Source organism: Martes martes, assembly GCF_963455335.1.
Source record: "Martes martes genome assembly, chromosome: 8".
Classification (NCBI taxonomy): Eukaryota; Metazoa; Chordata; class Mammalia; order Carnivora; family Mustelidae; genus Martes; species Martes martes.
The window spans coordinates 92,682,484-92,693,871 of record NC_137895.1 but is presented as its reverse complement, the minus strand read 5'-3'; the positions used below and the strand labels follow the sequence as shown (position 1 = coordinate 92,693,871).

General features: G+C 61.6%; 1 protein-coding gene across 1 annotated transcript; it reads right to left on the bottom strand.

The window, feature by feature from the left end:
* Positions 1 to 214: 214 nt before the first annotated feature.
* NXPH4 (neurexophilin 4) lies at positions 215 to 9,016 on the bottom strand (the record flags this gene model as incomplete). Its single annotated transcript, XM_080811524.1, has 2 exons — positions 215 to 1,246; positions 8,960 to 9,016. 2 exons carry the CDS (start codon positions 9,014 to 9,016, stop codon positions 392 to 394), a joined length of 912 nt encoding a protein of 303 aa, XP_080667650.1. The 3' UTR covers positions 215 to 391.
* Positions 9,017 to 11,388: the final 2,372 nt, after the last annotated feature.

The window sequence follows — 11,388 nt, the reverse complement described above, 5'->3', positions numbered from 1 at the left end:
GCCAGGCCAGGCGTCATTAAAGATGAGGACAAAGGGAATGTCCAACCCAGCGCCGAGGGGCATGAGGGGGACCCACTGCAGACGTGAGGGACGCTGGGACCGCCTCCAAGCCCCGTCTATTCTAGACCTGTGCTCTTGCCTCTCCACTTTGGGAGGCGGCAGAGGGGGCTACCTCTCCCCCCAGCCCCCCACCCCTGCGTCGTGGGCACTCCCTATAAGGAAAGGGTGGACCTATGGCGGGTGGCTGACTGTCCCCGGGAGGGCTGTTCCTTCGCCCTCAGAATGGAAGGGATGGACGCGGCCACAGGAGCTGCGGGGCACAGGGAGGGGTCCCACTTAGGGAGGCCGGGGTTTGGCGGGAAGCTTAGGGCCCGGGCGAGGGCCAGGCCCGCTACCCAAAGTAAGGGTGCTCACTCTGGAAGTTATAGTCTGGGCACACCTTCTGCACCAGTTTGTAATCAAAACTGAGGAAAGAGACGAAGATGCAGATGACTTTGAAGGGCTTGGCGCAGAGCCAGGCGGCCTGGCTCTGCGTGTGCTCGGTGAAGCACACCTGCGATGGGTCGTACAGGCACGGGCGGTGCTTGCGGGCGCGGTTTGTCTTCTCATACTCCACGTGGCAGTTGAAAGCGCGAGACTCTTTGGCCCCGGGCACTCCCAGCGCGCCCCCGAATGGGCCCGCCAGCGCGCCCCCGAGGGTACCCCCTAGCCCCGGTCCCGCGGCCGCTATCCCCAGCGGGGGCCCCAGCCCAGGGAGAACCCCTTCCAGTGCCAGCGTAGACTGCAGCGGGTGGGGGGCCGGCCCTGGCAGCCAGACGCCCCCGAACTCGACCCGCTTGGAGGGCGGCACGATACTGACGCTGAGGTTGCCCAGGCTAGACGAGTTGTGGCGGAAGTACACGCTGAAGGTGCCGTTCACGTGGTCCACGATCTTGCCGGTCACCAGCAGCGAGAACTTGAGGGTGTGTACCCGGAAGTAGAAGTCCCCCCAGCCAAAGATCTTTTTGGCGCGGGCCGCTTTGATAGACGGCTTCCTCTTGGTGCGCGGCGCCGGCAGCGCCCCCGCCCGGGCCAGTGTCCCGGTGTGATTAGCTGGCCAGGCCCAGCTCCAGGCGCGGGCGGTGCCCAGGCCGTGGGAAGACCTGGGCACCGGGAGCTGTTGGCCAGGGGCGCCCCCTCTGGCCGCGGCGGGGCGCAGCTCCAGGTACTGCGGCCTCCCGGACTCTGGTATCTGGGCATTGACGACCTGTGGACGAAGGGAGAGCAGAAAAGAGAGACGCTGGGGTTGTCCTTGGCTGTCCCAGGACCCTACCACCCCCTACTCGGCCAGCCCCTTTTCCCAGCCGCTGCGAGCCCAAAGGGAACTGGGCGGTCCACGGTCAGTGGTTCCCTGCCGTGTACTGGTGTAGGCCTGCAGCCCTTTCAACCTCTGTGCTCTTGGCCAAGTCATTGACCCATTCTCAGTTCCCACATCTGTGAAATGACACTGAGAATCCTTGTGTTCCAGAGAACTCCAGCGCAAGCTGAGGAAGCTAAAAAGCCAAAGCCCGCGGGGCTGGATTAGGGAATGGAGCTGTGGACTCGGGCTAGGTCTCCCCTGGCCTGGAACCTGCTTGGTTCCAAGTAATGGTGGACCAGGGAGGAGTGGACTCAGGAAGTCCAGGCCGTGGGGGCAGTCAACATCCAGCATCAAGAAAGAAGTGAAGACCTCCCAACTTGACCTCTGGCCAAGGCTTTAGTCTCTGCCCAGACCTCAGCCTCTACTCCCTTGTAGGGAGGGGCCCGGGAAACCGGCGGAGCAAGAGCCCTGGAGGGTCTCACCGCTGTGGGTTGAGGCTGGGGGGCTACAGGGGCCCCCCTCTTCGCCTCCAACACTCTTACTGTGGGGGAGGCCACCTAGTGGCCCTTCCCTGGACTTGGAGGGGGCCAGAGGACCGCCCCTGCCCGCCCTCACCCGTCTCTGCCTGTCTCAGGTGGCCGCTGATCTGGGAGACAGCACAGGCGCGAGTACAAGATGGATCGAGAGGCGGGAGCGGCCGGGCCAGGCCCCGACCATCAATTATCCGGGGCGGTTGGGGTGGGGTGGGGGCTGGCCGGGAGAGAAGGAGACGTGTGAGAGCCGGAGGAGGAAGAAATATGGAGCCGCCGCTCCAGCGAGGGCAGCGGGAGGGAGAGGAGCCGGGAGTGTCAGAGTGTGTCAGTCAGACTGTTAGCTGTGGCCGGTTTGTGTGGCCCTTGCTGGGGAGGTTCAGATTGCTGGGAGGGAGTAGCACGGGCATCAGCCTGGAGTGGTGGTGTGTCTGGCAGCCCTGGGATGGTTGTGTGTGACTGTGTACCTGGAGTGATGATGTGTGGGAGAGCATGTGTACGCGTGTACGCTCACCCTCTGTCTCAACCTGTGGTTGTGTGTGTGTATGTGTGTATGTGTCTGTCTGTCTGCCTGCCTGTATCAGTCTGAGGGGCCTCTGTGTGTGTGTCCGCTTGTGGTGCTCGCTGGTTGTTGTGTCAGTCTGTGGGGGCTATGTATATATGCCTGGATTGTGTATGTGCCTGGGTTGGCTGTGTGTGTCTGTGTGTTGATCTGAATGAGGCTGTCTATCAGTTTGTGGTGGTTCTGTCTGTGTGACTGGTGTGGTTGTGTGCCTGGGTTAGCTGTGTCCAGAGGTGTTACTTCTCCTGTTTGAGCTCCTATCACCCTCTGTCCATGAGTCAAGCTCTTTCTCAAGGGTGTGTGTCAGTATGTCCACAATAATAGAACAAGTGCCGTGTGTTCCCCGGGGCGTGCATCTGTGTGAGTGGTATATGAATGGTCCCTGGTGGGTTCCGCACTGGCCTGCAGGCTGAGCTTTGGGTAGGTAAAGAGGCCTGGCAGCATGGGTGCCCCCTGTGTTTGCACACACCCTGTGTACACAGCATGAGTCCACAAGGGACAGGAATGCCAGAGTCAAGCTGCTGGGCTAGAATCTCCATCGCCTGGTCCCCATCCCCGCAGCACTGCGATCCCGGGTTATTAATGCCGCCGCCACCCGCTCGTCATACATATTTATCGCCCCCCTCATTCCTCCTCCCGTCCATCCCTCCTCCCAGCTCAGGTGAGGGGGGCGGGGGCGGCAAGAGTGATTGACTCAGACAGACTAGCTTGAGCTGGCAGCTAACACCGGGAGGGTGGGCTGGAGAGGGACGGTAGGAAGGGTCCCAGGCCACACTGTTGAGGGGGCAAGACAGACCTCCAAGGAGGTGGGCTTGGAGAGGGCAGGGCCTGAGCCTCAGGTCAGTCACTGGAGGAAGGGAGTGCATAAAGCTTCCAGGGAAGGTCAAGGAAGGGGGGAGTCATTTGAACTCTGACTCCTAATCTCTTCACCCCTCTAGGCCCAACACTGCCTTTCCAGGGGCATCCATCAGTCTCCAGTCACCTGCTCTTATGACCCTGAATACCTCTGAGATACCCCCTCCCAGTGCACCCCTGCAGCACTCATAGTCCTGCACCCAGCCCGGGACATTTTAGAGGCCACTTCAGACCTGCGACCCCTCACAGGCAGGGGCTGGGAGAGGAAAGGAGGTTTGGCTGGGTGGTGAGGGGTGCTGGGGGTTTTCCCCCTCCCCCACGGCCCAGTGATCCCAGACAAATTGCTGTCTGCGCTTCTCTGATCCTGGCAAATCCCTGGGCTTTGGGCACCCACACCCCCACCCACTGCAGGAGACTGCCAAGATAAAAGGGAAGAGTTGGGGGGGGCGGCCGAAGCGACCTTGGGGGGAGCTCGGACAGGGAGGGGGTGAGAGTCTGTGAGGAAACGAGCCGAGAAATGGGAACATGGAATAAAATAAAATAAAATCCTCCCTCTGGCTTCCTCGCTTGCACGCTCTCTCTCGCTCTGTCTCTCTCCCTCTTTCACTGTTTTTCCATCTCTCTCGGAGACTCTTCTCTGAGTCCCTCACTCTGTCTCGAATTTTCTCCTTCCGTGATTCTGTTTTGCTCCGTTTCTGTCTGTCTCTCTTGGTTCTTTCCCTCTATCTTTCTGTCTCCATCTGTGGGTGCAGTGGGAGTGAAGGAAAGCAGGGTGATAAAGGAGCCCCTCTTTCCCCAGATCCATGGTGCTGTCCCTCCCCCTCCCTGACTGAGAGTGGGAGCAGGATGTTGTCCGAGGAGGGGTCCCCCTCGCTCCAGAGCTGGTTTAATTAAGCTAATTGGGCGCGGTGACATTTGCGGAGGGGAGAGGCTAGTCTGGCTGTTGGCGCAGGGGCGGAGGTGCTTGGTGGCGGGCGGGGGTGGGGGTGTGGGTGGGGGGTGCTCCTCACCGGGGGCCTCCAGGCCCATGCGGGGCGGGAGCCCAGCCAGGAGCGCTTTGCCCCTAAGGCAGTGAGCCCACGCAATGGAGGGGAGTTGAGGCTGCCTCTTGCTGCTGAACAAATTCCACTGTGTGTGGGGGGGGGCTCTTTCGGGATGGGACTGCCGTGGGGGGGGGGAAGGGGGAAGGTTCAGGCTGTCGGCCCCCCAGCCGCATTGCAGGGCGCACCTCCCCCAGGCCTCCAGACCAGTCCCTGGCTTCTTTCCGCCGGCATGGGTCAGGCGGGGCCGCTCAGGATTCCGGACCCAGGAAGGGAACGGCACCCTGTGGTTGGGGAAGGAACAGTGCTTCTCCAGGCCCGGGTTGGGGAAGGGCATCGAATTGCATATTAAGTAAGCCCTTGTACCTAGCAAGGGGTGGGGGTGGGGGCCACTGCAGACAGGGCGGGGTGGAATAGACAGGGTCTGGTTGGGAACCAGGGACAGAGATGGGGGTGAGGACAGAGGTGGGTGGATAGGACAGGCTGGGGTGAGGGCTGGGATGGGGGGACTGGGTTTGGGACTTGGCAGGCACAGGTATATGGTGCAGAGATAAGGATGGAACAAGGATAGGCATGGAAACAGGGATGGAGAGGAGATCATACATGGTGGACAGGCACTGGGCAATGACAGGGATGTAGACGGGGAATGAAGGCGGGTAGAGAATGGAATGGGAACCAAAATGGGGATGAAGGAGAACAGGGATGGTGGTTGAGGAATGGGCACTGGGGTGGCAAGCGGGGCTGAGAGTGGGATAGGAACTGGAAGATGGGGATGGGGAGCAGATGGGGGCAGGAACAGAAATGGGGGATGGGGAATGGTTACTGGGCAGGAACAGGGGTGCTGAGGGATGCAAAGGCCCAGGAGATGAGGATGGCAAATGTGAATGGGGACTGGAATGGGCAATGGGGGACAAGGAAGGAGATGGGAGACAGGGACGGAGACAGAGCTGAGGACAGGTATGGGGGACAAGTCAGAGGAAAAAGCAGAAGACGGGCAGGATTAGGTTATGGGAGGGGGCCAGGCAGGTGGAAGCGATGATAGCTCCTTCCAGACCCCACTATAGCGTGAGGGGGCGGGGACCGCTGGTGGGGCGGGCTCTGCCCTTGGGCCGGGCACCCCCTCCCCCTCAGCGCCGCCTGCCCGCCTGCTCCAGGCCTGCAGCGCAAGGCTCACCGTTATCTGAATTTTGATTTTATTTTATTTTATTTTATTTCCCTGCTTCCTAGAGCCGGCGCGGTCCCCCCGGGAACGGCCGCCCCCCGCCCCCCGCCCCGCGCCTCACTTTATTATTGCAATAAATGTGCCTATAAAGGCGCGGGCTCCGGGGCGCGGTGGTGGTGGTGGGGGGAGAGCCGCGGAGCGGGGATGTAATTTCCCGAAGCCGGAGCCGGAGGGGGAGTGGGCGGGGTGGAGGTGGAGGAGGGGCAGGAGAGGGAGGGGGGAGACTCGCCAATTTCTAGCGCTCAAGGCAGCGCTCCCTGCTCCCCATTCCCACCCCTCAGCTCTCTTCGACCCCACGCGCCGCTACTCCCGGCTACGCCCAGCCGTGCTTGAGCCCTGGGACCCCTACCCCATCACCCTGCCCTCTCTCTGTTACCCTGGCCCCTTCCGGGACCCCACCCATGTGGAGTTGCAGGGCTCTGTTGAAAGTTCCCCATCTCCTTGACAATGACTTCAGCTCTTGAGCCCTGGGATGCCCCCTCCACTTACCTGGTCTCTATCAACGTTTATGTCTCCCCTTCCCAGTGACCTCGCCTCTGACCCCAGTGACAGTTCATTACCTTGTTTCTGTCTCCCAATTACTTCACCTCTTCCCCAGTCACCCAGTCCTGGATCTCCAGTTCCTCCGGCACCCTCAACCCCACGACCCTCTAAATTCTCTTTTCCAAAGGGTACCTCTCTCATATGTGCAGGCTCTGGCCCAAGGGAGCTGTCCCAGCGCCCCCCTTCTCCTGTGCCCCTGGCCCAGCTGCGGCCCCTGATTACCCCCAAATCCCCGCTGAGGCTCTGGGCCCTCACCCAGGCTGCGCGTGCCTAAGTGGCCCAGGCAGAGATTAGGTGGGGGGCTGGAGAGGGGTCTGAGGCAGGAGGGGGTGGCTAGAAGCAGGTCTGGGGCCCGCCAGCACTGAGAGAGGCTGGCTTGCGCCTAATCCTTCCCTGAGGCAGGATAGAACTGGAAGGTCCCGCAGGGCCCCGCCCCTGCCCTCCCCCAGCTAATTAGTAATTAGTGATTAGTGATTAGTGACTATTGATCGCCTGCTGCTTCTCCCAGTAGGCAGCTGCTTTGGCAAGGGGTGGGAAGACAAGAGATAGCCGGGGAGAGGAGTCAGAGACCTTATCAGAAAGATCCTGAAGAAGGTCTGGCCAAGAGGCCTCAGTCCCAGGGGCAGCAGAAGCCCGGGGTCAGAGTCAGAGTCCCAGGCCCAGGAGGGGGAGGCAGGTGGCAGGGCAGGGGGTGGGGGGGGGAGAGGCAGGGTTAGTGTTGGACAATTAGGGTTTTTCAAAGAGCTACCTTGTCATCTGTCCCCCACCAGCCCCTTACCGTGTCAATATACTCCCAGCCCCCGCACTGAGACAGCCCTGAGAGAGAAAAAGCACGCGCGCGCGCGCGCGCGCGCGCGCACACACACACACACACAAACCACACTCAGATACATGAACACATTCTGAGGCTCACAATCCCACACCCACACTCAAAGGCACTCAAAACCACAAGCACACAGACATTCACAAAGCCCGGAGACTTACCTCCAGGCAACACATGCACCTCAGCACACAGATGCACTTGGAGACCCACCTTGGGCTATGCACCTGTGCCCACACTGTACCCACAAGTGCACACAAGCACACAGATAGGTACCTGGACACACAAACAGTTCTCTACACACACTCTGCCATGCAATTACACATACATACACACCCACAGTCCTTCCATGTGTGTAAACACTGATTCTCACACGCACACAAACTGGACTAAAAGGCAGATACACTCGCCCCCACTGCCTCCAACACGGAGGCCCACGGCTGCAGCTCTGAGCTAGATCCCCATCGTTCACATCCTCACGCTTACTCTCCTTCAAGTCTCTACCAGATGTTTCATTCCCCTTCAGGGGGCAAAGGAAATTAAACCAGATCTGTCCACAGGGGAGTTTATTTGATGGGGAGAGTGGAGAGGAGAGTGGGGAGGAAGTACAAAAGAGGGGCAGGGGACTAGGATCCTTACCTCCATTCCCCCCAGGCCTTCACATACACAGCTGGCTTGTGGGGCCCAGGCCCCCTCCTGTAGTAGTCTAAGGGCAGGCCTGGGCAGCCAGTGCAAAGGGAGTTCCTGCCAGGGGAAGCAGTCTTTGTGGAGGGGGCCCCTCTTCCCATATTCCAGCCCCTCAAGGTCACCAGGCGCGTTTGGGAGAATCAGGAAGCTCAATCACCAGCTCCTCTAGGACTGTGCCTACCCTGCTGGAGTTGCTGAGTTTGATTTGGCTGAGCAGGTGGGGCCCAAGTGTTGGCAGGGGAAAGGCAGGGGGACTATACCCCTTCTAGATTCCACAGGGGTTAGGGGCTGGGGTGCAAGAAGTAGGGGTTTAGGAAGCTACCTGCCTACCCCCAAGCTAGGTAAGTTACAGTTAGGGTGCAGGAAACAGAAAAGTCACAGGCAAGGAGGCGATGAAAGGAGTCGGGGTCCAGGGCCTATGCCCCCACTGTGGGGCACAGATCAGGGCACTGTGAAGCAGGCTCTTGTACTCACCCCTTCAAAGCCAACACCACATGCAACAGTAGCTTACACACACACTCTGGACCTCAGCACTTCACACCCAAGCCTGGGTGCCCCAGACACATGCACACACACAGGTGCACACGCTGACCCCCGCACTCCACACCAGCACACATGAGCACACCGTGTTCAGGAGTTGAAGCCTTCAAGTTGGGAGGGAGGCAGATCAAATCAGGGCCTCCTCAGCCTCGGTCCTCGCCCCAGAGCCTCCGGAAAGAGGCAGCCGTGGGATGTGGGAGCCAGAAGAGCACAGGAAGAGAGACTCCCCTCCCAGACAGCCCCCACCCTCATCAGCTGGGCGCGAGAGAGGGGTGTGTCTGTGAGGTTTGTGCAGGGGAGAAGGTGTCTCCGCGGGAAATGTGATGGGAGATTGTAGCCAAGTTCGGCCGAATCTGTGTGCGCGCGTGTGTCGGGTCGTGTATGCTCACCTGGCATTGTGACAAGTGCAGAGAAGAGAGATGGGAAGGCGAGGTGGAGGGGTGGAAGGACAGACAACGAGGAAGGCGAGCGACGTTGGCGCGGAAAGACGGCAAGGCTGACACCCTGCTGGCTTGGCTGTCTGTCTCGCACTCCCGCTCAGTCTGGCGCACTCGCGGGTCGGGCTTCGTCCCCTCCCCCGCCAAGCAGGGAGCCAGATCCAAGTCGGGCTTCCACCCGGGCACCCACCCCCAACCCTCAGCCAACTTGGGCCCGGAGAGCGCCGGTCCTAGGTCGGGGAGTCTGTCTGTCCGCATCCCCCGCGCCGCGCAAAGTTGGGACGCTCCGCGCTAGGGGCGGGGCGGGCGCACGGAGCCCCTCGCACTCTGGGACCTTTGGGTCCCGGACCCCCGAGCTCCCGCTCCAGCCCGGCTTGCCCTTACCTTCCTCAGGAGCCACGGACCAAAGAGCAAGAGAAGCCATTCCGGGAGCAGCCGCATCTTCCCGGGCGGCTGAGCGGGGCGAGCGGGACAGGTCCCGGGCAGGCTGGAGCCGGGCCTGGGGGCGAGGGACCCTGGGCTGGCGCGCCGTGGGGTGGCTGCCGGAGCGGCGGGAGCAGGCGGCGCGGCCCGCGCGGACTGAGCGAGAGGAACCGATCTCGGAGCTGGGGGCGGGGCGCGGGCGGGGGAGAAAGTTGGGTCGGACTCGGGCGGGCGGGCGGGGGGGGCGGGGCTCCGCGTCGCTCCAATCCCCGCCGCGCCCCGCGCGCCCCCTCCCGCCCAGCTGGGGGCACCGAAGGTGACTTTCACCCCGACACGCCCCGGACACGCCCCCGGCCCAGGTGCGAAGCGCAGAGGGCTGCGGGGCCTAGGGGTCGTGTACCCGAGGGGCTAGGTCTGTGCCCTGATGAGGAATGGGGCAGGGTGTGGGGCCCGAGGCTCCGGGACCGTGTCCTCGAAGGGGTGCACGGCGGAGCTGGAGCCCGGCGAGGCTCAGCGGCCCCACAAGACCAGGGTCCCTCGGCGCTCCGGGCCCCTTCTAGGCTCCAGGCTAAGGTGGGTCCGGAGCAGGAGTAGGGCAGGGGCCTCGGTGAGGGCGGGCGGGGCCTGGGGCGGCTGCGGCCGCGCGGCGCTGACGGGGATGGATGGGCGCCCCGCGGCTCATTCGGCCCGGAGATGAGAATCATTGATCACGGACGGAAACCCCATCACGTCTGTCAATAGGGCTGACAAACGGCGCCCGCTGCCCCCACCTCCGCCCCCAAGGCACCTCCGAGGGCTCCGGACCCCTCTGCTGGACCGGCCGTTCACTTTTGCCCCTCGGCCCCCACCGCTGACCCCCACACGTCCCAGAGAGTCCCTGCGGGGGGAGTGGGGTGGGGCAGGAAGTCCCCTCAGCGCCGCCTGCCCAGCCTCCTGGTGCAGTCTCTATCCCTTCCCTTCCACTGTCCCATCTTTCACCATCAGCTCCTCTCGGTCCTTGTCCCTTTCCTTTTCCGTCTCTGCCCTTGTCTCTGTCCCCAGCCCCAGCCTTGTCTCTGTCCCTATCCTCTTGGCTGTTTCTTCACCAGCTTGACTCCCTCCTCCCCCTAGTCTCGCTCTCTTCCCTGCCCGGGGAGTCTTCAGCTGTCAGCTGTTGCTATGCACTGAGGCTGTGGCTGAGGTTGTGGTATGACCGACACCTAGACAGTGAGAGATGGGGACAAGCAAAGAGATAGAGAGACAGACGCATATCGTGAGACACCAACACCCCCCCTCCCCAGGCATGCACACAGATGCATTCACAGGGACAGGTCACACCACAGAGGTGAGTGCACAGGCGGAGTGAGACGTGGTCATGCAGAGCCCAGCACAAACACACAGGCAGGTGCACACCTAGAGAGGCACACTGACACACACAGATGGACACACTCAATTCACACACACACACACACAGACAGATGCACACTCACGGCAAAGACGCACACTCGAGCACACCCAGCCAGGTACTTGGCCCTCAGCCCCCTTCCTTGCCTTGGCAGAGAGGCAACCCCCCCACAGACAGAGACGGACACGCACTCAGGTATACGCCAGCCCTGGCAGTCCAAAAGGCAAGCCCGGCCACATACAAAGAGAGACTCAGATACAAAGATGTGACAGACAGCGGGAAAGGATCAGCGATGCTGAGAAAATGAGGCAGACACGGAGACACCCAGAGAGAGAAGCCAGGAGGCGGGGGCCTGGGTGCAGATGGGGCCGAGAGGAGAAATGCCAGAAGGGGCAGGAATGGCCAGGCCCGAAGCCCCAAGCTCCAACCAGAATCCCGAGCCCAGGTGCCAAGCCCAGGGGCTGCTGTGAGGGAGTGGACGGGGCCAGCAGACACTCCCGGGCCTAGGGCACCCAGCTCATCACTAGGATCTTGATCTTCTGGAGTCTTGACCCACGTCATCTCTTCACCTTTTGCTGGTCTTAGGTCACCGCCTTCTGTCTCCAGCTACACACACACACACACACACACACACACACACCCCATTCCTGTTTCTGGGTCTTTGCCTCTGCCCTTGCATCTCTCCATCTGTATCTCTGTCTCTTATTCTGTCTGTATCAGCCTCAGCCCCTGTCTGTTCTCTATCTCTTCTCAGGCCCATTGTCCTCGCCAGGTCAGGAGTTCGAGGACTGCCTCCTGGTAGACCCTTTCCTGGCGGGTCCTGATGGGCAGAGGGAGGAAGCTGACAGGAGGGGTGTGTGTTCCAAGCCGCAGCTGGGGGCCCTCTCGCTCTGCCCGGGATCTTGAGGCGACAGGCAGAGAATCAGTGTCTCCCCGGGGGCGCCAGATGCACGGCTGGCAGAGGGAGGGAGCGAGGGGGTGGGGCTGGTGGTGGTGGGGAGCAGGC